At 40.6% G+C, this 25259-nt stretch overlaps 2 protein-coding genes across 3 annotated transcripts in view; one reads left to right on the top strand and one right to left on the bottom strand.

Annotated features, from left to right (window-relative positions):
* KIF4A (kinesin family member 4A) overlaps positions 1–17566 on the bottom strand; it is a 126182-nt gene extending 108616 nt beyond the window's left edge. The window contains exons 1-6 of the mRNA XM_082681712.1: positions 17432–17566; positions 17206–17320; positions 13946–14136; positions 12454–12546; positions 9325–9491; positions 8996–9090 (exon numbers count right to left, since the gene is read on the bottom strand). Coding sequence (XP_082537838.1) covers positions 8996–9090; positions 9325–9491; positions 12454–12546; positions 13946–14136; positions 17206–17320; positions 17432–17551 — 781 coding nt within the window. The 5' untranslated portion in view covers positions 17552–17566. The remainder of the gene's footprint in view (positions 1–8995; positions 9091–9324; positions 9492–12453; positions 12547–13945; positions 14137–17205; positions 17321–17431) is intronic.
* A 579-nt stretch (positions 17567–18145) lies between these two features.
* On the top strand, positions 18146–21095 carry PDZD11 (PDZ domain containing 11). 2 transcript variants are annotated; one of them, XM_082681683.1, is made up of 7 exons: positions 18146–18246; positions 18717–18816; positions 19237–19320; positions 19588–19644; positions 19942–20040; positions 20268–20328; positions 20479–21093. In XM_082681683.1, exons 2-7 carry the CDS (start codon positions 18730–18732, stop codon positions 20511–20513), a joined length of 423 nt encoding a protein of 140 aa, XP_082537809.1. In that variant the 5' UTR covers positions 18146–18246; positions 18717–18729; the 3' UTR covers positions 20514–21093. The 2 variants fall into 2 exon arrangements, with proteins under 2 accessions (XP_082537809.1, XP_082537808.1); XM_082681682.1 differs by having other exon boundaries at positions 18236–18283; positions 20479–21095.
* Positions 21096–25259: the final 4164 nt, after the last annotated feature.

Raw genomic sequence — 25259 nt, 5'->3', positions numbered from 1 at the left:
TAATAATAAATAAAAGGTTTAAGAATAAACAAATTCACTAATAGGGCAGAATAGTGTCCAGAAATAGACACACACACATATGGTCAACTCAATACACCAATATACTAAGGCAGTTCAGTAGGTAAAGGACCTTCTTTTTAATAAATGGTGCTAGAAGGGCTGGATATTCATGGGGGGGTGGAGGATGATCTTCAACCCCTATCTCACTTTATAACCAAAAACTAATTCAAGATAGATTATACAACTAATGTAAAAGCTAAAACTATAAAGCTTCAAGTAGAAAACATAGGAAATTATCGTCATCACTTTGGGTATGCAAAGGTTTCTTGGACAGGATACCAACAGCTCTAAGCATTAGAGAAAAAAAACGATAAACTGAACTTCATCAAAATTAAAATTTTTGTGCAAATCAAAACTACAATAAGATACCACCTCACACTGGTCAGAAAGGCCATCATTAAAAAGTCTACAAATAACAAATGCTGGAGAGGGTGTGGAGAAAAGGGAACTCTCCTACACTATTGGTACAAATGTAAGTTGGTGCAGCCACTATGGAAAACAGTATGGAGGTTCCTCAAAAAACTAAAAATAGAGTTGCCATATGATCCAACAATCCCACTCCTGGGCATATATCCAGACAAAACTATAATTCAAAAAGATACATGCACCCCTATGTCCATAGCAGCACTATTCACAATAGCCAAGACATGGAAACAACCTAAACGTCCATCGACAGATGAATGGATAAAGAAGATGTGGTACATATATACAACTGAATACTACTCAATCATAAAAAAGAATGAAATAATGCCATTTGCAGCAACATGGATGAGCCTAGAGATTATCATACTAAGAGAAGTCAGAAAGAGAAAGACAAATAACCATATGATATCACTTATATGTGGAATCTAAAATATGACACAAATGAACATACCTATGAAAGAGAAACAGACTCACAAACATAGAGAACAGACTTGTGGTTGCCAAGGGGGAGGAGGGAGTAGGGGAGGGAAGGATTGGGAGTTTGGGATTAGTAGATGTAAAGTATTATATTAAACAACAAGGTCCTACTGTATAGCACACTATAGTCAATATCCTATGATAAACCATAATGGAAAAGAATATGAAAAAGAATATATATATGTATAAACTGAGTCAGTTTGCTGTACAGTAAAAATTAACACAACACTGTAAATCAACTATACTTAAATAAAATTTTTTTAAAAAGCTGTGATGGGGAATTCCCTGGCGGTCCAGTAGGTAGGACTCAGTGCTTTCACTGCCGTGGCCCAGGTTCAGTCCTTGGTCTGGGAACTAAGATCCCACAAGCTGCGTGGTGCAGCAAAACAAAACAAAAACAAACAACAGAAAACTATAATGAGATGTATTTGATGCCCACTAGAATTTCTAAGACATCTTTATTTATGAAGCTGTGATAAGATGGAACTTTCAATAACATTGCTGGAGCATAAAACAGTACCAACCATATTACAGAATTGTTAGGCACTTTCTTATAAAATTAAGCATATATCTACCTCTTCCACTCCTAGGTAATTACCCAGGAGAAATGAAAATGTATGTTAACAAAAAGACCTGTACACGAATGTTCAGGGCAGCCTTATTCATAATAGCTAAAAACTGGAAATAACCCTAATTTCCATCAATAGGAAAACTGAAGAACAAATAGTGGTATAATCATATAATGGAATACTACTCAGCAGTACAAAGGAACACATTATTAATCAAAGCAAGAACATGAAAAAAATCTCCCCAAGAAATCTTAAGTTGAGCAAAAGAAGCCAGACACATGAAAAAATTATATGATTCCATTTCTATGAAGTCTAAGAACATGTAAAATTAATCTATGGTGATAGAAGTCAGAAAGTGGTTGCTTAAAGTGGAATGTGGGAAGGGTGGATTGACTGGAAAAAACACAAGAGAACTTTCTAGGGGAGATGGAAATGTTTTTTATCACGTTTTCATTGGTATTTACATGAGGGCATATAACTATCAAAACTCAAGAAATTGAGCATTTAAAATATGGGCATTTTATTGCGTATAAACTTTACCTCAAGAAAAAAGTATATAGGAAGAAATACACACATAAGACATGAATCGAAAGATTAAAAAAGTTAAAAAATGAGACTAAGAAAAATATATGCAACAAGGGATTAATATCTAGAATACAGAAACAACTCCTGAAGTCAACAGGAAAAATAACAAGAAAAACAAGAAAAAGTCAACCTGAAAGAAAAAAAACCAAAACAAAGGGTATGAGCAGGGAATTCACAGAAATGGAAAGAGAAATGGCCAGTAACATAAAAAGATGCTTAATTTCATAAGTAATTGGGGAAATACAAGTTCTATAAAAATAACATGCAATGTTCAAGATAGGGGAAAATAAAAAAGGTCAATAATATCCAATATTGTCAACGGTACAGTGAAACATAGTCTCATATATTGTAGGTATGTGCATACTGGGACAGACATTTTAGAGGACAATATTTAGCAGTATTTAAAAATCTGAAATGTGTACACCCTTCAAACTAGCAATTTCTCTTCCATGTATATAACCTAGAGAATACTCTCACTTGTATATCACATACAAGGCTATTGACTGAGGCATCATTTTGCAATAGCCAGGAACTGAACAACCTAAATGTCAGTCAAAACAGGAATAAACAAACAAGGTAGACTTTGTATACTGTGGAATCCTAGATAGCAGTTGTAAAAATGAGATAGACTTATATACTAATACAAAAAGATTTCAAACATATTGCTGAGATAAAAGCAAGCTGAAAAACAATATATGCAGTATGATAGCATCTATCTTTAAAAACAACAGGAAAGGGCTTCCCTGGTGGCGCAGTGGTTGAGAGTCCACCTGCCGATGCAGGGGACACGGGTTCGTGCCCTGGTGTGGGAAGATCCCACATGCCGCGGAGCGGCTGGGCCCGTGAGCCACGGCCGCTGAGCCTGCACGTCCGGAGCCTGTGCTCCGCAACGGGAGAGGCCACGACAGTGAGAGGCCCGCGTACCGCAAAAAACAAAAACAAACAAACAAAAAACAGGAAACACCAATAAAAATATATACACAGAAAAACATCTTGAATGCTACCCACCAGGCAGGTAAAAGTAGTTACCTCTAGATTAGGATTAGGTGGTAAATCAAGGGGGATTTTATCTTCATCCATATTGCTTATGTTTGTATACCAGGAATTGATTCATGTACTACTTGTGTAATTAAAAGGAAATAAATTGATTTAGCAATGCCAAAATTTTAAAAGGCATATAACAAATGTATTACTAAATGTGTGTGTGTATATATATATATATATATATATATATATATACACACACGTATATAGAAAAATATCTGGTGATGATACACACCCAACTTAATAGCCATGGTCAAACAAGAGCCTGGCTGAAAACTTAAAAGGAAGATCTGGGGAGTGAAATGTCCACTGGGGACTTTATTTTATTTTTTTAATATATTTTTAAAAAATAAATAAATTATTTATTTATTTTTGGCTGTGTTGGGTTTTTGTTGCTGTGTGCGGGCTTTCTCTAGTTGCAGCAAGTAGGGGCCACTCTTCGTTGTAGTGCACGGGCTTTTCATTGTGGTGGCTTCTCTTGTTGCAGAGCACGGGCTCTAGGCACTCGGGCTTCAGTAGTTGTGGCACACGGGCTTAGTTGCTCCGCAGCATGTGGGATCTTCCCAGACCAAGGTTCGAACCCATGTCCCCTGCACTGGCAGGCGGATTCTTAACCACTGCACCACCAGGGTAGTCCCTCCACTGGGAACTTTACTTTATTTAATTTATTTTTTAACATCTTTATTGGCGTATAATTGCTTTACATTGTTGTATTAGTTGCTGCTCTATAACAAAGTGAATCAGCTCTACGTAAACATATATCCCCATATCCCCTCCCTCTTGCGTCTCCCTCCCACCGTCCCTATCCCACCTCTAGTCCACTGGGGACTTTAAAAAGCTCTGATATATTGCTGGAGAAAGCCATGTGCATGCTCAGGAAAGACCTAAAAATGTCAGTAAAGACCTAAAAGGCCCTCATCTTGTACCCTCTGGCTGACTTTGAGACCCTGCTCAAGAAGTAGAGACTAAGAGTTGTAAAGAACCTTAGCATTTAAGGTAAGCCGCAACACAAACTCAGAGCCCTAGGCAAATGCTGGAAGAGTTATAGGTTAAAGGCATTTAAGGAAATGAGACCAATCACTAGCTAACTACTAAAGTAACTGAGCAGACACTTCTGTGACCACAAACTATAGGGAGTTGTAGAATTAGTCCAGTAAAGTCATTAAAGGTATAAAAACAGTAAGTTAGATTTATTTTAGGAATACAAGATGGCTTAGCATCCAAAAAGCAATTAATGCAATATACCAACAGAAGAACCAAAATAACGTGATCATGTCAATAGATGATGAAAAAACATTTGACAAATTCATGATAAAAACACTCAATGAACTAGGTATAGAAGGGAATTTCCTCAACCTGGTAGGGGCATCTGTGAAAAACCCCCAGCTAACATCATACCTAATAGTAAAAGACCGAATGCTTTTCCCCTAAGATCAGGAACAAGACAACAATATCCACTCACGCCACTTCTATTCAACATTGTACTGGAGGTTCTAGCCAGGACAGTTAAACAAGAAAAGGAAATAAAGGTATCCAGATCAGAAAGGAAGAAGTAAAACCATCTCTGTTCACAGATGACATGATTTTGTAAACAGAAATCCTGAAGAATCCATCAAAAAAACTATTAGAAATAACAAGCTCAGCAAGCTTGCAGGCACAAGATCAATATACAAAGCTCAATAAATAATTTGAAAATGAAATTAAGTAAAAACAATTTCATTTACAAAAGCATTGAAAAGAATAAAATATTTAGGAGTAAATTTAACAAAAGTGTAAAACTTGTACTCTGAAAATTAAAAAAAATTTCTATTGAAAGATATTAAAGAAGACCTAAATAAATGGAAAGACATCTGATGTTTATGAATTGAAGGACTTGAAAGAATTGAAAGATGCCAACACTCCCTAAATTGATCTACAGATTCAACACAATCCCTGTGAAAATCCCAGCTGGCTTCTTTGCAGAATATGACAAGCTGACCCTAACATTCATATGAAAATGCAAAGGACCCAAAACAGCCAAAACAATCTCGAAAAAGAACAAAGCTGGAGCCCTCACACTTCCCCATTTCAAAATTTATTACAAAGCTACAGTAATGAGGACAGTGTAGTAATGGCATAAGGATACACATATAGATCAATGGAATAGAACTGAGAGTCCAATTGCTTCTTGACAAGGATGCCAAGACAATTCAATGGGTAAAGAATAGTCTTTTCAAAAAATGATGCTGGGATAACTGAATATCTACATGCAAAAGATTAAAGTTTGGACTGCCACTTTACACTATATACAAAAATTAACTCGAAATGGATCTCCGACCTATATTTAACATTGAAAACTATAAAACTCTTAGAAGAAAACAGAGACGTAAATCTTTGTGACCTTGGATTAGGCAATGATTTTTTAGATATGATGCCAAACACCAAGCAACAAGAGAAAAAACAGATGAATGTAATTCATCTAAAAATTTTAAATGTGTGCTTCAAAGGACATCTTCAATAAAGTGAAAAAGCAACCCAAAGAATGGAAGAAAACATTTGCGAAGCATAATATAACTGATATGGGGCTAGTATCCAGAATGTGTAAAGAACACACACAACTCAACAATAAAAAGATAAATAACCCAATTTAAAAAATGGGCAATGAATCTGAATGGACATTTTTCCAAAGATGATACACGAATTGCCAAGAAGCGCATGAAACATTATTAGCCGTCAGGGAAATGCAAACCAAAACCACAACGAGGTACCACTTCATACTCACTAGGATGGCTATAATTAAAGACATAATAAAACTAAGAATATGGAGAAATTACAATCCTTTATATATTGTTGGTAAGAAGGTAGAATAGGTACAGTTGCTATGAAAAACAGTCTGACAGTTCTTCAAAAAGTTAAACATAGAGTTATCATTTGACTGAGCAATTCCACTTAGGTATATACCCAAGAGAAATAAAAACACACATCCACACGGAAACTTGTACATCAGTGCTCATAGCAGCATTACTAATAAAAACCAAAAGTGGAAACAACCCAAATGTCCATCAACAAATGAATGGATAAATAAAAACTCAATATATTCATGTAGTGGAATATTGTTTGGCAATAAAAAGGAATGAAGTACTGATACATGTTACAACATGGATGAACCTTGAAAAGATGTTAAATGAAAGAATCCAGTCACAAAAGATCACATATTGTATGATTACATTTATATGAAATGTCCAGAATAGGCAAATCCATAAAGATAGAAGGATTAGTCACTGCCTGGAGGTGGGGGGGTGGGGGGTGGACAATGGAAAAAAATGAGTGACTGCTAATGGGTATAGGTTTCTTTTGGGGGTGGTGAAAATATTCTAAAATTTATTGTGGTGATAGTTGTACAACTTTGTGAATATACTAAAAAATCACTGAATTGTACACATTAAAAAAGTGGGTTTTATGGTATATTAATTACATATTAATTTTTTTTAAAAGAAATTTAAACAGCTACCATATGACCCACGTATAACACTCCTAGGTTATACCTATAGAGAAATTAAAACATTTGTCCACACAAAAACTTATATATAGATGTTCACAGAGCAATATTCAAAATAGTCAAATTGGATACAACTGATGAATGGGCAAACAAAATGTTGTATATCTGGGGCTTCCCTGGTGGCGCAGTGGTTGAGAGTCCGCCTGCCGATGCAGGGGACACGGGTTCGTGCCCCGGTCCGGGAGGATCCCGCGTGCTGCGGAGCGGCTGGACCCGTGAGCCACGGCCGCTGAGCCTGCGCGTCCGGAGCCTGTGCTCCGCAGCGGGAGAGGCCACAGCAGTGAGAGGCCTGCGTACCGCAAAAAACAAACAAACAAAAATGTTGTATATCTGTACAATGGAATATGATTTAGCAATAAAATGAAGTGATGATATACACTGCAACATGGATGATCCTTGAAAACCTTATGTTAAGTGAAATAAGACAGTCACAAAAGACCATAAATTATATGATTCCATTTGTATGAAATATAGGTTAGTGGTTGCCTAGGGCTAGAAAATGGGGTTGGGATGGGGAGTGACTGCTAATGGGTATGAGTTTCTTTTTGGAGGTGATGAAAATGTTCTAAAATTAGATTGTGGTGATGGTTGCACAACTCTGAATATACAAAAGTCCACTGAAATGTACAGTTTAAACAGGTGAGTTTTATGGCATGTGAATTATATCTCAATAAAGCTGTTAAAAAAAACTCAGAGGGCTTCCCTGGTGGCGCAGTGGTTAAGAATCCACCTGCCAATGCAGGAGACACGGGTTCGAGCCCTGGTCTGGGAAGAGCCCACATGCGGCAGAGCAACTAAGCCCGTGTGCCACAACTACTGAGCCTGAGTGCCTAGAGCCGTGCTCCACAACAAGAGAAGCCACTGCAATGAGAAGCCTGCGCACCACCACGAAGAGTAGCCCCTGCTTGTTGCAACTAGAGAAAGCCTGCGTGCAGCAACAAAGACCCAACACGGCCAAAAATAAATAAATTAAATAAATAAATTTAAAAAACAAAAAATAAAAAACCTCAGACTGTACACCTAAAAAAAGATAGAGGAGGCAAAAGAACCTTTAAAAATAGTCTTAAGAAGGATAAATCTCAAAGTTCAAACATAGAACAAAAAGGGCACTTTTAAATACATTCAGAACAAAAAGCTGAATGAGGAAGAAATAGGTCTCTGCCCTGTGCCAGCAGTATAATAATGATAAATGACAAAGAGGTAAAATTCCTCAATTACTATTTCTGCTTCTGCCTTCTCAGTTCCCAAGAGGGAACTGAAGCCCAATATGAGTAAAGAATCATTGTAGTAAGGTAGTAAGCAAGAACTCAGCTACTTTAATAAGAGTTCAAATGTCTTGGACCAGATGAATTATAGCTGAGGGAACTGAGAGTAATTTCAAACAAGAACACTGAAGCTATGTCAATGATATTTGAGGAATCACAGAGAAGGATGTTCCGGAAGACTGGGCAGATGTAATTTCAATTTTCGAAAAAAGAGAGGTAAGTTAATTCCATAAATTACACACCAGTCAGTTTGATATAAGTCTTCTAGATTATTATAGAGATGGCTGGCAAGAACCTAGAAATGGAAGAATAAGCACTAGAAGCCAGCTTGAATTCACTTAGAAAAAGTCAATTTAGGCTAATCCTTCTTTCTTTTTTGTACTGTTACTAAGCTGGTAGCTATGAAAAATATGGTAGACATATAGTATATCTGGACATTAGCAAGGCATTTGAAAAAATCCTTTATGAGATCCTTAAGTACAAAATTGAGAAATGGGAGCTGGTTGTTAATTTTTGTTAGCTAGATTAATAACTGCTTGAAAGACCATTCCCAAAGCATGCAGATTACCAGGTCATTATCATGCTAGACGCAGGTTTCTAATAGTGTATACCATGGGGTTCTCCTAGCCTTAGGAGCTTCATCATTTATATCCAACCACTTAAATGAAGATATGGAAACCATGCTGATGAGGTTTATAAGTGACAACATCTGGGAAGGATAGTGAATACTTGGGATGACAGAATCAGGATATTGATTTTAATTATAAGTAGTTGGGAGTAACAAAACAAAACAAAAACTAAAACTTGCCTGGGCCAGATGAAATCAAACCAAGGACCAGATCCAAATCTCACACCTAAATTAGAAAATGAGTGCAAGGGAGAGAAACAATTTTTCACTGTTTCTGAAATCAGCCTCAAACTTGAATTGTAGTTACTGTTAGAATGTGACCTGAAATATTCCGGTCAAGACACCAACAACAGCAGTAAGAGTACTAGAAGTTTTTATCTATGACTGTAGCCTTAATTATTCTCACCCTCTTTTAGACGATCCCCTTCGGCCTTGGTTTTCTTCTGTCTTTCTGATCCAGCAAGGTCTACAAGATGCAGCTTGGAGCGAAAGCTGCTATTCCTGTGATGATAACAGGACACAAGTGAGAATGGTACACAAGCTTGAGGGTAGGTGAGTATCAAAGCTCACCTGCCAGTTCTCATTTTCTTTCACATCAGTCCAAATGGCTCCATTCATTACTCATGCTCAGAGTACTGATGTCTGGTTATTTTTCAAATCAAGAAGCAAGCTATTATTCAACTTTAGTATAACTAATGTTAAAAATCTTGACTCTTACTTGTAACTTGAACTTACTTGTCACTTTTCTTTCTTTGCTCTATGGAGATTGTAAAGATGGCATGAGATCGGGATGACTGGGAGTTCATAGCTGTGGAGGCCACAGTCCTACAGTTGTTGCCCTGCTCCAAACAGGAAACAGTATCCAGGGCGACTAAAACAGTCTTCTCAGTGAGTCCCACAATCTAATTCAGAGAAAGAAAAAACTCTCTTATCATTCGACTTCAAATACTTCATCAGAAATATAAGGATTGGTGGTTTAAAAAATAATGCCTTGATGTTCCAGTAGAACCTCAATAAATAGTCACAGTAATAAGGGCTGGGTTGTTTTAAAAATTTATTTTATTTATTTTTGGCTACGTTGGGTCTTCATTGCTGTGTGTGGGCTTTCTCTAGCTGTGGTGAGTGGGGGCTACTCTTCGTTGCGGTGCATGGGCTTCTCGTTGCGGTGGCTTCTCTTGTTGTGGAGCACGGGCTCTAGGTGTGTGGGCTTCAGTAGTTGTGGCTCACAGGCTCTAGAGCGCAGGCTCAGTAGTTGTGGCGCACGGGCTTAGTTGCTCCATGGCATGTGGGATCTTCCTGGACCAGGGCTCGAACTCATGTCCCCTGCACTGGCAGCTGGATTCTTAACCACTGTGCCACCAGGGAAGTCCCATAAGGACAGTTTTAACTAGCAACTCTGTGATCACTGCAAACCAAGGTCTCCAGTCTTCGCTGGGTACCTCCAAAACAAGGATGCCAGTCAATACTAGAGCTACAAAAGACCTCTAGATTTTATGGTAGCAATGGATATGTGCCTTCCAGGGAGCCCCAAGTGAAGGTAAGTTTTGGCCCTAAGGACAGCAAGGGCAACACAAATAGCTATGGTTATTTCTCTTTGTTACATTCTCCTCCATGTGGCCCTGTGTTCCTCCCTATATCTTGGACCCATTTTATACCTCATACTCACTAGGGAAAATAGCATGGTACAATTTCCACTGGATTAGGAAGCCAGGAAAACAGGGTCCTAGGCTTGGTACTGTATCTACCCAGGAGAATTTGTACAAGTTAAAATTTCCTGGAGCCTCTGGAGATTGAACTAGATGATTACGAAGTCCCTTCTAGCCTCAATATGCTATGATTTTATTACCCCATAGCTCCCAAATCTATATCTGTGGCCCTAATTTCTAGTCCTATACTTCAAATTGCCTGCTACTTACACTTTGACATCAGTAAATTATGAAACCAAACTCATCTTCCTTCCACCAATACTGATTCTCTCCACTACTTCTTCGTTTCTACTAAGATCGCTATTCTCAAAACCTCAGATTCGCCTTTAATTCCTGCTATTCCCCCATATCTCACCTATCACCAACTCCCAGTCATTCTTCTTTTGAATCCATTGTTTCCTTTTCCTTTCCACATCTACCTGCCTAATCCAGGCCCATATTACTTCACGCCTGAAAAATAAGGCAACATTTCCCTAAATTTTCCTTCCTCATCCTAGTTTTTCTCCTTTTCAATCCATTCTTGTTTAGCCTTCCGAAAGTCCTGCTTCCTAAAATGTCACCAAACTCCTAAGCCCTATGCTAGATAATGAGGGTACAAAGAGATTTTAAGATACTCTCCTAACCTCCCGGGAGCTAACCTAGTCGGAGATATACACGTAAGATAAAAACTTGGTAAAAGTAGCCAGTGCAATCCTTCATTTGGAAGTATTAAGTAGCTTACATACTATTCACAGGGATAGAAACTAAGCTCTTTAGCCTGGCTTCATAATCTGGTCCTAACATACCTCCTATTACTTCCCAACCCATATCCTCTAATGCAGACAGACCGATCTAGTCTTATTACCCCCAGGAATATATTTTCTGCTTTCCTGCTTAAGCTATTCCTTACTACAAGAATAACCTTACTTCTTTACTTACTTATATTCCATCCATCCCAACTGAAGAGTGCTCACAAACTTGTCCTTACCCTTCCCAATTTGAGTCAGAAACTTAACACTTCTCTGTATTGCAAACTTTCCCTCAAATAGTGCTTGGGATTTAATTCCTGCCTTGGTATAGGACATATAAAAGATCTTAGTACTGGGTCAAGAGCCGGCTCAGTACCAACATTCTTTCTGGTGACAGCATGCATTTTACCCAGGTTTCTTATCCCCACTATCCAAACTGTCTTTCTGTAACCCACGCTTATCAGGCTTTCAAAATAAGTCTGATTCTTCAAGCCTTGCTTTAGTGCCTGGCTAATGACCTAACGACCCAGAAGGAAAAATATTTCTGTAGCATAGGCATCTGCCCCTCAAGCACCTGCACCCTAAATTTCAGCTTTCTCTGCAGGGAAGAGAAGAAGGAGAGAAAGATGGATAAAGTATTATTTTACCGAGTTTTCCTAAGTCTGTACTACCCTATTCTCATCTACTTCCCACCTCAAATTCTCCCACTCCTGAATACTCAAGCTGCTGCTAGAACCAAGCTCTGCCTGTTTTCAACACTGGCTCCTGGATTTGGTCCACTCCCATATACAATACTCCCAACCTTGCCTCAAACTTTGTTCAGCTACAGCTCCTCAGCCTACATCTATACCATGTGATGGAAGCCTCTCAAATAAGCGATCTCTTCTTCCTATGGTACTTATAAATTTAAAATTTTTGTATCGTCTTACTTTCTAAATATCATTCCAGAGATCTAGCACAATGTCTATTACATTGTTGTCTAACAGAATTTACTATGACCATGTTTTATATCTATGCTATCCAATACAGTAGCCATTAGTCACGTAGCTATTGAGCACTTGATATGTGGCTGGTAACTGAGGGACTGAATTTCAAATTATATTCAATTTTAGTTCATTTAAGTTTAAATAGCCATTTGTGGCTAGTGGCTACCATACTGGACAGCCCAGCCTCAGAACTCTGTAAATAGCCAATAAATATTTAATTGATATTAGCATTCCTTCAAGAGGTAATAGGAAGGTGATAAAACTTCTTTCCCCACAAAAGTTCCCATCTAGGAATTCTAGGTTAACAAAGGGAATTAGGACCACACAAAATCTGAAGGACTGAGATGTTAGTAGTGATTTAAAACCACAGTGGCAAATAAAAGGAGTGTGAACTTTAGTAGTGGCCAACATTTTAAAATAACATCAAATGAGAGAAAAACACACCTTTATGCCTTCCTTAGGATCCTCCCGTATATTTATTTGAGGGGCTTTCTCACGAGATGGGCACAGAAGATCCAAGATTTCTTCATTGTAAATCTGGTATTGTTGAAAACAAAGTGGTAAAAACAAGATGTTAACAGTGGTAATTGAGGAGTGGTGGGACCACAGGTAATTTTTAAAATTCTTTATGACTTTCTGTATTAAAAAAATTTTTTGCAACAAACATACTATTTTTATAATTAAGAAAAGGATTTTAACACTACATGTAACCATTTGATACTCATAGGAATAAATTCACATATTACTTGTAACAAAATTGAGACTGCTCTCTTGAGAGAGTGTTTCTCAGGAATAGCAGACACGATGAAAGCTACATGGGTGCCCAAATTCAGTGCTTTGATGGTGTCATGACAACATCACCTTCACCAATTTTGTTAAAACGTAAGCAATGGGTCCTTAGTGGAGGGTGGAAGTGGGAAGCAAAAGGGAGAGGTAGCAACCAATATTTCAACAACAACCAGAACTTTAAGTACTAAAACAGTGTTTGCACATAGTAAGCACCACATTTGTTTGCTATTATTGCTGTTGCTACTATTTAATATAGCAGGTTCCTAAGTTATTTTTACATTTGGTCACCTTGGCCACAACTGGGTTAATCAAGAGTTTCAAGAAGGTTAATCTTAATGATGTTTAACTCCCCATCTTCCACCTCTATACCTCCTATACCAACTAACATATTGAGATTCAACTTCAGGATGAAGTATTCACATACTATTTATAATTGCATGTTTAAATTATATACATTTAATTATTGCTCCTTAAAGATAAGACATCTTATCACTGCTATGGAATCAACCAGCTAGTTTCCCAGAAGCCATAAGTTCCCTAACTATGTGTTTCTGGTGTCATGAGGTTAGATATAACTGGTCAGTCTACTTGTATACTGATATATAATTGAATGAAAATACCCACAAAGGCAGGGACTTCTATCTGTTTTGTTCACTGATATATCCCAAATACCTAGAACAGGGCCTGTAACATGTAGGTACTCAATAAATATCTGTTGAATAAACACTCTGTCATCACTTACACAGCTCAATACTTCACCCAATTTTTATAACATTCTTCATGGAGTAGCAACATTATCACTCAAGCCTCGAAACACTAAAGGGATATCAAATATTTTTCTACAGACTCTACAGGGAATCAATAATAGAGGCCAAACTGGAATTAAAGGATTCCTATTATCTTTTTATATGGGAATGCCAACTCCTCTAACAATCGGATTAAACAGACTATTCTGACAACAGGGAAAGAACTGGGTGGGAGCCAGATCCAACTGAGCCAGTGAGTTTTCTCTATCAATTTATTAAAATGCAATTTACTAAAAATGCAATTTATTCATTTGAGTCATGCCAGGAAAAACCTGATTTGTATTTATTTTTCTACCCAAAGATAAATTTGAATTCAGAATAATTAAAGATAAATCATTTACCTCCAAGTACGATACTTTCAGAGTAAATTCGAAGTCACTCTTTTTATCAATTTCTTGGAAGAGCAGCTGTATTACTCTAGGAATGACCCCAACTGTTGGTTCATTTTCTTGCTCTGCAGTATATGCACCTCCCATCGAGTAGGTTTTTCCAGAGCCAGTTTGCCCATAGGCCAGGACGGTTGCATTGTATCCTGACAAAATAGAAGTCACATGTGCGGTGATGCTCAAATATTTTCAAACAATCAGTACACTCTACTTCCTTCAGCAATTACTTGTAACAAAATTGAGACGGCTCTCTAAACACAAGGGTCTCTTAGGAATGTCAGACACAAAGAAAAGTTATATGAGTGCCATGACTTTGCACTACTCCAAATAAGCAAAGAAGAAAAATATCAAACCTGAATGTGTGCCTCTCTTGATAGCCCTTAAAAGCTAGGAAGTAAAACACTTAAAGATATGACTGAGATAATGAAGGTGGCCAAGTCACTGTCTAAAAGCCATTCAGAGTTTTATAATTCTACTTTCTCTCTACTTGGAACAATTCTAAATTAGGGCAATTAAATGAAAGTTTTAGAAGCTGCAAATAGAAGGGATTCCAACCTGTATTTCTTCGATTAACAGAGTCTTCATTTGAAAAGGCAACAAAGTTGCTTTTTACAGTCAAAGAAAGCATCCCTCCCTATATGAATTCTCAGACTGCATTTGGACCGTATTATCAGGCTCCTCATAGAAATGTCATCATTTAAGTATGATTCAATGTGATATATGTCCTTTGCTTTTTTTTCTTTTTGAAAGAACTTATTCACCTAAATGAAGACCTTGATGTTCTGGAAGATCTTAAGATGTTAAATTGAGATTTTCACTGTAATAGATTGCTAATATCACCTGGCATGACTCTGGGACAAGAGAATAATATTCCATAATCTTCTGTAATACCACAGATATGTATATATAGTAATAAGTGGGGAAACCAAGTTTCAGTACTTTTTACAAAAACTCAGGGTGCTGTTGACCTGACTGAAAAATACTGGCTTTATCTCTGCAAATGAGAGCAATGTTAACAAAACACATAGATATTGGAATCACTTTCTACTTTATACTGCCTCTAAAGACTATAATTCTCATAGTTTCCCAAGTTAAGAATACTAAAGTAGAACTATAGTGTTCTTACTAAGCTGTGAAAGGTACATTCTGAGGAAGATAACAAGATAATGAAGGGTCTGGATACCATATTTTTTTTTAGGAATGGCTAAAGGAAAGGAGGGATGGTTAATTAGAAGAGACTTAGAATCAAATAATGGTCCTCCAAATATGTAAATAGGAAAAAGATTAACTTTAGAGTGGAAAAGTCTGGCAGACATCACCTTAATCAAATGATCAAAATGAACATCAATAGTAATGGAACAAATCAAAACTGTGTGCTGCCTGATAGAATTCAATGAGAAGAATACAGCATCACTTCTGTGATATTCCTGCTAAAGATATATTGATACAACCTGAATCTAATCATAAACTTCAGACAAAACAAAATTGAAAAACAGTTTACAAAATAACTGGCCTGTGATCTTCAAAAGTGTCATGATCATGAAAGTCAAAAGAAGACTGAAGGAGTTTTATAATAAAGGAGACTATAGAAGTAGTACAACTAAACGTAACATACGATTTTGAACTAGATCCTTTTGCAACAAAGGACATTATTGGAACAACTGGTGAAACTTGAATGAGGTCTGAGGACCAGATGGTAGTGAGGTAGCAATGCTAATTTCATGATTTTGATGGTCGTATTGTAGTTACATAGGACAGTAGGACAGAAGTTCTTGTTTGTAGCAAATATACACTGAAGTATTCGGGGGCCATCAGGTCAACAACTCAAGTCAAATGGTTCAGGAAAAAAAAGGTCTTTATGCTGTTCTTGCAACATTTCTGTAAGTTTGAGATTACAGCTTTAATAATTTAAAAATTTGAAACAAAGTATTCAATGTGTCCTGAGCCATGACATCATTTTAAGAAGTGAAAAAAAAATGTGAATAGCTGTTGCTCGGAAGAAGGCTTCTGTTTGTCTAGAGGGATGAACTAACATCATTGGGCAGAAATTATGGGGAAGCAAATTTCATCTCAATATAATCTAAAACAATTAGAGTTGTCCAAAACCAATCAACAGGACTACCCTATGAGCCAGTGATATCCCTGTCAAAGAAAAAAATTTTAACCAGATGCTGGAAGTTCACTTAGAGATATTGCTAGAAAGTATTTTTCTTTGGATGGAAAGTTAGACTAGATGATGTACAAATATCCCTTTCAACTTTAAGGGACTAGTATGCCATGGTTCTACTTCTTTTAAATAGCCCTCTGCTTTGAATCCTGAATAACCACTGTACTAGAATAACAACTAGACACCTCTCAGGCACTGCTCCCTTCTTCAGAACTTTGCCATAGTCTTCAATAACACTAAAGCCTTAGCTTCTGTAATCAAGATTATTAACTGGCCAGGGTATTCGGGGGCTTTAGGAAATCTCAAAGGTTTTAACTTTTAAAATACTTTTTCTTAAAGATAGGAGCAAAAAGTTTAATATTTCTAATGTATTTAAAAGTATGAGGACTTCCTTCGTGGTCCACTGGCTAAGACTCCACGCTCCCAATGCAGGGGGCCCTGGTTCGATCCCTGGTCAGGGAACTAGATCCCACATGCTGCAGCTAAGAGTTCGCATGCTGCAACGAAGATCCTGCACGCAGCAATGAAAATCCCGTGTGCTGCAACTAAGACCTGACGCAGCCAAATAAATAAATAAATAAATTTAAAATTCACAAAAGAAAAAACACAAGTGATAAATGTCAATAAAATATAAAAAGATTTTTTAAAAAGTATGTATGTAGTCATCTATTTCCACTCCTACCCCTGGACTTTGAACTCTTCCAGGGCCCAGAAGCTAAGTTATTTATCTCTGAATCCCTCAACAGGCTTTGCAGTGCCTGGGCCTCAAGTAGATCCTCATCAGCACCCATCAAACAGTTTAGAATCTAATGAGGTTCCAGGACGAACAAACAGAAACATATACAAGTCAAAGATGAGCAGAACCATAGAAAGCAAATATAGTATAAAACTAGTTTCAAGGGTACAAGTGATATTGGGTTAGTTCTTAGGCTGTGGGCTTTTTGAAGGCAAGACTCATGCTTCATCCATTCCTGTATTGGCAGCACGCAATCACAGTGCCTAACACAGTGTATGCTCAAGAACCGTTTGAAGAATCAAACAGCCTCACCTTTAAATACGCCTTTTATGAGTGGTGCTACTGCTGTATTGAATACTTCTTCCTGTTCAGTAGAAGGGTCAAACACAAAATCGTAGGTAAAGGATTTGTCAGTACCAACCACCACCTAGAGAAGGCAAGGGACAAGGAGTAAGAAAAAAAATGAAAGGCCAGACCACGCCCCTCACTGCCATTTGGCCCCAGCTCTTCAGAGGCAGGCCCAGGACTCGCTACGCACCTGAGGTTCCTCGGGTACGAAGGAAAGGCACATCTGGCAGCCCTCATTAATCTCTTTGGGGACCAGAGGGCGACATCGCAGTGCCACTCTTACAGGAATGCCCTTCACCTCTTCCTTCATGATCCTACCTCGGCACCGTTTCTGCGGAGGGCGGGGGGAAGATGATCGCTGATTAAGTTTGGTAGGTTGGCAGGGGTGGGAAGGCGTTGTTCCTCAGTTCCGGCCTTCCTCGGAGGGTGTGGTGGGTTAGGGAAGTCAGCGGTAGCTTACGGTGGCAGCCTCCCGCTCCCAGCGGGATCGCTGCCTCGGGAAAGTCACTGTCCCTCAGACTTTGCCACGACAGGGCTGCCAGTCAGCCGACCCTCTAAAGAGAGCGAAGTGGCGTCTGAAATGAAAAGGAGAAGCCCAGCGGAGACGACAACAAAGAACCAAAGCCCCAGGGTACCAGGAAAGGCAGATCCTGAGCTAAGGTGTGCCCCCTTAACTCACCAAACTACACGTCCCTTCCCCAGTCTCCCGCCGTCCTGTCCCAACCGCAGCTTTAACCGCCAAGTTTCAAACCTCTCTCGGAGGCGCCAGCCAATTGGAGCGCAGACAGACTGTGCGTGGAGCACGCACGCGGCGCGCGCAGGAAGACGCGTTGGGGAGAAGGAGGGCCTGCGCGCCGCACCCTGACCCCGCCCCTTTTCCTCAGATGAGCATCCGCTTCCGGGTCCCAGGCTGAATTGATGGTGAGAGGAGTACGGGGCGCCTTAGGCCTGCCAGCGGGAGAGGTTGTACGAAGATTTTTACAGCGCCGTGGGCGCAGGACTCAGGCACGATGCGGGACGGGTATCTGGAAGGTGTCTGGTGGTAAAGGAAGGGCCGATCTGGGGACCCCCACCATTACTGATCCAATTAGGGAATGTGGGGTGGTACCTTGCCCCGAGTCCCTGTGGGTAGTTGGAGTCAGCACTCCCTTGAATTTCCAAAGAAGTCAGATCTTTTTAGACGCGTTCCTGATTTCCTCTTCTCTAGAATGAAGACGGTACATCTATTTTGCAGGATTGTTGTGAGAAAAGAGATTATTTCTATAGTGTACCTAACAGGTTGCTTGGAGTCCAGATATTCAGCCAAGTTGATAGTTTTCTTCCTTCTCTCCCAAAATGTTTATCACCTTCCTAGAAGTGGGTCGGGCCTAGAGACTGACAGCCTTGGAATGGGTTGGGGTTGTTTTCTGAAACTCGCTGGGCTGCTATCCCTTTTGAACCATTTTCGTCAGCTTTGATTCACCCTTCCATTTCAGGGCCTTGCTGGAGATGGACAGCCGGATTCCTTATGATGACTACCCGGTGGTTTTCCTGCCTGCCTATGAGAATCCCCCAGCATGGATTCCTCCTCATGAGGTGGGAACCATCTGTACAAGGGATTTTTTTTTCCCCATAGGCAAGGGATGATATATGAAAGGTAGGATGGCAGGGTTAGAAAGCTCAATGGAGAGTGAATCTTAGCCAGAAGTTAGATTCTGAGCAACTGGGCCCATTGGGAACTTCTTATGGAATCCTCCTGCCAGAGTCCACTTACACCAGAGAATTCTGGAAATTCAGAGCCCTGATTTCCATTTTGTCGAGGTAAAGAAGTGGGGAGCTACTGGGTGGCTAGCATTTCCCCACTGCTATCCGTCTACCTATTCGGACAGTGTTATCTGTTCTACTTAAACTAAGTCCATGACTTCACCTTCTCCTGGCTTCAGGGTGATGCAGTTGTGTCCTAGATGAAGGTAGTAAGACTGGTAGTAATATTTCTGGGGTTGCTGTGTCTTGCAGAGGGTATACCACCCAGACTACAACAATGAGTTGACCCAGTTTCTGCCCCGTATCATCACACTGAAGAAGCCCCCTGGAGCTCAGGTGAGCTTATGGAACAGTTGCCTCTTATTCCAGGCGAGATTTGTCCGTACCAGGCCCTGAAGTTGGCCACGGTTGGGGGGACGGATTGGGAAGCAGGTAAGGAGGTAAAGAAACTTACTCTTATGGGCAGAAAAGCTGAGATGCCACTTCCACAACTTCTGACTTCTCTCTAAGGGACACAAGGCAAGCTATCATACAGTGATGCCACTAGATGTTCTTGTGTTTGTGGTCTGTATTGAGCCCCCATTCTGTGCTCTTGTCTTACAGTTGGGATTTAACATCCGAGGAGGAAAGGCCTCCCAGCTAGGCATCTTCATCTCCAAGGTGCGTGTGCCTGGTAGGCAATATGGATAGCTACTTCCCTTTGTTAAGTTATCAGGTTGCAGAACCCTGATGTCCCAAGGCTTGGAGAGAGGGATGATTTAGTAGACTCATAGAAGGGGCATAGTGGGGTTACCCTTGCCCACTTAAAACTTCCCACCTGGCAAGCCACCGTTTCCTTGCATTGTCTCTCACACACACACACAACCGATAGTACCTTACATTTGAATAGCACTTAATTCACTTACATTCTTTGAAATTATCCCACCTTGATCATGTATATTCTCTTCTTACCAACAGGTGATTCCGGACTCTGATGCACATCGAGCAGGACTTCAGGAAGGGGACCAAGTCCTAGCTGTGAATGATGTGGATTTCCAAGATATTGAGCACAGCAAGGTGAGCACAGCACCCTGGGCTGTGGTGAGGCAAGAAGCCATCCCAGGTAGGACACAGTGGATAAGATTAGCCTGATGTGTAACTTGATAAGAAAGAATTTCTCCTTGGTAAGAGGGAAGCAGCTCTTAGTGACCTAGAAGGTTGGAATGGCAAACTACATTCCTTCTGTTATGATTCTGTCCTGGGTTGTATCTCTTCATTTGTACAAGCTGCTGTGTTCCTTCCAGGCTGTTGAGATCCTGAAGACAGCTCGAGAAATCAGCATGCGTGTCCGCTTCTTTCCCTATAGTAAGTGCCGCTCTCTTTTTTGCTTACCTGGCGGGGCCTTCGGTAGGAACTCTTTAAATACCAATTACTGGAGGCCCCACAAGTTGGAGATGGGGAGTTGGGAGCTCAGGCTGGAAAATAACCTGCTCTTTTCCTCCTTCTTTCCCCCAGATTATCACCGCCAGAAAGAGAGGACTGTGCACTAGAGAGTTGCAACCCACAGCCCTCCACATGGAATCTTCTAGGACGAGCTAGCTAGGCCTCAGGGAAGCCACTTGGGAAACTCTACCCTCAGCCCCACCCTGGCAGAGTGGAGTAGGGAGGATGGGGAGACAGCGAGGCCCTGTCCTGAGCCAGCTGGCCAACTGCATTATCCCACCTGTACTGCACTTTGAGTTCCCTAGTTTTCTAGGTGGGCTTCACCTAGAAGGATGATGATGTCTAGGTATCGCTTAGCCTGTGGAGAACCCTGCTAGAGAAGGCAACTGACATTTATTGAATACCATGTGCGAGGCAATTCCACATATGTCATGTCATTTTCATTAACGTCTACAAATCTTGGGGGCCTCCCACCTAATCTGCCTGGCCATCTCATCCCATCCTTATGCTACCAGTCATACACTTTGGAGACTCCAGTGGAACCCCATTTTCCCCCACTCCCTCCTTCTGTCTTCTCTCTCCAAAAAAGTAAAACACAATGCTGAGGAAATGTTGCTTGATACTGATTTGGATGATACTGATTGGGTGTTAAATGCCTTCGAGATAAAAATAGAAGCTCTTCCAAAGAGAAGAGCCACTAGAAGCAGCAGAGCAACACTATATGTACTTCACAATTATCTCTCTCAGAACATTAGGGAGACCCAGGAAGCTTATCTACAGTATAACTGAGGAATGGTATAGGGTGAGGGGGTACTGGAGGAAACAGTGCCCCTTCCCCCATGAGCTGTGGCCATTTCTCTGCAGGGGGCAGTATTAATATAGTTCTGTCTTCTCTTTTCCCAGATTCTTTCATCGGGAACATAAACTAAGGGAGAGGCTTGGATGCATTTCTTTTCAGGGACAGCAGTAAGAAATTGCTTCCCAATTTTCACCTGGTTCGTTGAGTAGTACTGACTGCTGATTTCCCCCTTGTCTTCACCCCAGCCCCCAAATAACCTTCTGCTATGTTCTTAGCAATCCATTGTTAGAGATTCCAGGCCACGCCTTATGCCATTTCCATTGGCATGTTCACAATACCCGTTCAGAATAGAAAGTTGTCTAATGAGGTATGGGGCGAAGTTGTACCCCATAATGAAAGTCCCGAATTTGCCTTGAAAGAATCCTGGGGAGCTTCAATATATACTTTGAGGCCCTTGCCCCCATTGAGTGATTCTATTGATCTGAGGTGGAGGCTGGATGTCTGAATTTTTATTTTTCTTTTTTTATTATTTTGTACTTAAAGATCTTTTTATTCAAAGTCACAATACAATTATGTACATCAACTATACCTCGATTTAAAAAATCACAATACAATTAGGAGGCTGCCCCTCTGCACTTTCAGTGCCACTTCTACTCATGTTGCCACAGTTAACCCACTTTGCCACTCTACTCTCTTCTCTCCAAATTTTGCACAAACCAACCAATTTACTAACTCTGCGAAGCAGTAATCACCCAGGGTTTCCATGCTTCTTTTTTGTTTTTAATGGATTTTAAAATAAGGGGAATAAGTCTTCAAATATGGGAAACAGTTCTAAATAGTAGTAACATATCTCTTTGAGGAAGTTCTGGTTCTTCCTATAAATCCCACCCCAGCTCTACTATGGTACCTCTTCTAGAGGCTCGCTGCTATTGTCAGGTGGCAACATCCTAGTGAGCAGAGCTGGAGGTACAATCCATCTAGCTGTCTCTGTGTTTCCTGGGAAATCCCCCCATATAGAATTTATGCTCCTGTTTGCTCTGCTGCCCCCCAGTGGCCATCTGAGTAAGAAGCTAGAGGCTGAGATACTTGCACAAAGGCATATTGGCTGAGTCTACTGAATGTTGAGGTCCAAGACTCTCCCAACTGTCTGTGGTTAAAAGGTTTTAAAACAACTCATCGAAGAAGTGTGGTAAACAGGGTAAAAAGTCCCAGCCAGGTGCCATGGGCCTAAGAGGCAAAAATCCTGCCCTAAATTGGTTTTTTGAGGTATTTAGAATGGTTCTGTGTTGGGGCACCAGCATGATGCAACTGCATTGTGGAGGTGTAGGCAGAGCATGGACAAGGTGCAAACAATAAGAGGCTGAGGTGAAAGGACCAGTCATTTATTGAGGGTGAGATAAGAAAACAATGGAGAAGGAACTGTATCAATCTTTGAGGTATCCCAGCTGCTGTAGAACTGCATCCCCTATAGATGTGTTTTAGCAGTCAGAGACGGCCAGGTGGAATTCCTGGACTCTGTCAGAACTTTCCACCCTGTAACTGTGAGAAGTGGTCAAGAGAAAGTGATAGCATTTTCAGGGGTTCCGTTTTACTCCTAAGCCTAGGAATTGAACAAGAGCTTAGTAAGTGGCCAAGTATTTAAACCATAAACATGAGGTTGGGGGAGAAGGACTGGTACTGGGAAGCCCAAATGCAGTAAGTTGATCATGTTAGGCAGAGAGATAACCTAAGCTATCAACAGGAACAATGGTTTTTGATGCCTGACTCATTGGAGGGTTCCAGTTGGATTTCAGCACTGAAGTGTGTGGTAAGGAAGGAAGGTAATAAAGTGGCTAGGGTCAAATCTCAACTCCCAGGGGCATCTTCTAGGACATACAGAAAAGGAATTTTTATCTTATGATCCCTTTCACCTAAAGGCAAACCAGGGAGCTGCTTTGGGCTGAAGTTAGTCCCATTTTCCCTTCAGTATCAGTCAGGCAGAAAAATTGGCCTGGCCATCAACTCAGCAAAGGAAGTTTGCCTTCTCTGCTTGTACCCTCCCTACCCCAGCAAAGCTGGGAGAAAGGATACTCTCGTCTTCCTTCAGTGGAGAGGAATTACCTCTGGAAGTGAGGGCAGAAGCCATGCTATGGAATAGCCCTGTGTGTGTGTGTGTGTGTGTGTGTGTGTGTGTGTGTGTGCAAAAGAAAGAGAAAAGGTCAGGTTTAGAGATATGATTCCAGGCCTTTGCACTGCATGATGGGGAGATGAACCTTACCCCCACCCCCACGATAGGACAAGCCAAGGTTATCCAAAAGAATAAGCAGTGGTGAATTTGGCACTGTTCTCAATAAACATCACATTGAGGTCTCTGGATTTTTCTTCTGCCTCCTCGGTAGAGACTTGTCTGGACAAATGAGAAATGATACAAGGGACCAGATAGTGGTAAGACCCCCTTCTGACCCAGAGTTAGTGGATAGGGATAGATCCTTCTGAGGCGTAAAGATGCATCCCTAGGACCAGGAGCCCTCGAAGCCCTGAACCCATGACCTTTCTGATCCCTGACACAGGTAACTCCTCCCAAGTAAATAGAGCACAGTAGACCCTCCCCATTGGGATTGAGCTCTAGGTATGCCAGAAGCAGTTGCAGTTATACCTTTCCTTTTGTTGTTCAGATCAATCTTGTTACCCACCAAGATGATGATGATATACTCTGCCAGTACATCTTCTACCCACTTATCTGTTTCCTTGAAAAAGTTGATGTCTACAGGACAATGTGTTGCAGAGAGTTGAAACATTTAGTAGAGATTTGGAGAAAATAACATACCTGTCTTTCTCCTAGTCTTTTTTTTTTCTTATGCTCTAATGCTTGTATTTTTTAATCCTCTCTGCTAGTCTTACCAACCTCTCTATTGCTTCCCTCAATCCCCTTTTCAAGTAAAACATGACATAACTCCCACTTGTGATGTCATAGACAACCACAGCAATAGTTGAATCATGAATGTTGCTAGAATTAGGCTGCAAAAGTTCTCCTGGCCAGCTGCATTCCATAGCTGCAGCTGAACCTGCATAAAACAAATGTTTAGAAAGAAGGTGGAGAAAGATAGAAAAGAAACTAGCTTTTTAAAGGCTAGAACTTAATAAAGGCATAAAAAGAGTCAAGGAAATTGGGTTCCTGAAAAGTGGCTGCTATGGCCACAAACCAAGTGCCTACCATCCTAGGACAGGTCCGATCTCAATACACTATTTTGATTAAGGAAGACCCTACAGAGCAGCAGATTTAAGAATTCAAGGCTACTTGGACTTTGTTACAGCTGGAGATTAGATGAGGGCAGACAGAATAAGAAACAGCACAGGATTTGGTAGTTTGGGGAGGTTTCACATTTTATTTCTCCTTTATCCACAGGTAATGTGGGGTGGTGCTACCCTACTGTGATGAATAGGCCTAAGTGATTGAGGTACCGGATTAGTGGCATGAGAGTGAACACTCACTATTCAGTCCTCCAAGTACATGATCTTAGAAAGTCAATTCCAAAGGTCTCCTGCAAACCCCTCCTCTACCCCCAATACCAGGCAGTGTTAGACCCGGAAGTGGAGAATAGCTCTTGAAAAGTGTCCTGGCTCAGCTTTTCAACGCTTACAATAGATAACTTTGAGGAGAAGAATCCCTGGGTAAGTTGACCAAAGAAGGGGGCAAAAATGTACTGTGTGATGCCTTGGCGGTGGGCTCACCAAGCAGGCGCCTTCAAAGCTGTTGTACATAAAGTGGGTGATGATAAGTAGGTCAAGTGTCACCCTAGGCGAGGAGGAAGTTGATTCCCCAGAGAACCCCCCGTTCCATTCCATACCATCACACCTTCCTGTTCCCAAAGCCCAACCCAGACCCCCGCTGCTCTGACCCCCAAGGATTGCAGTGTTTGGATTTGCGCAGAGACTGGTGCTTGGGTGCCTCGGCTGTGGGCCTTGTGGTGTGCTGTATGCTTGGCAGGTGGGTGGTACTTGCTTCCTGGGGCCACATGGCACTCTGTCCAACCATCAGCGTCGCCCTCAGGGCTGGTCTCAGGGCTGTGTCCCC

The sequence above is a fragment of the Grampus griseus genome (genome assembly GCF_964374135.1).
Source record: "Grampus griseus genome assembly, chromosome: X".
In the NCBI taxonomy this organism is placed as follows: Eukaryota; Metazoa; Chordata; class Mammalia; order Artiodactyla; family Delphinidae; genus Grampus; species Grampus griseus.
The sequence above is the reverse complement of the archived record's forward strand: the minus strand, read 5'-3'. Positions and strand labels throughout refer to the sequence as shown.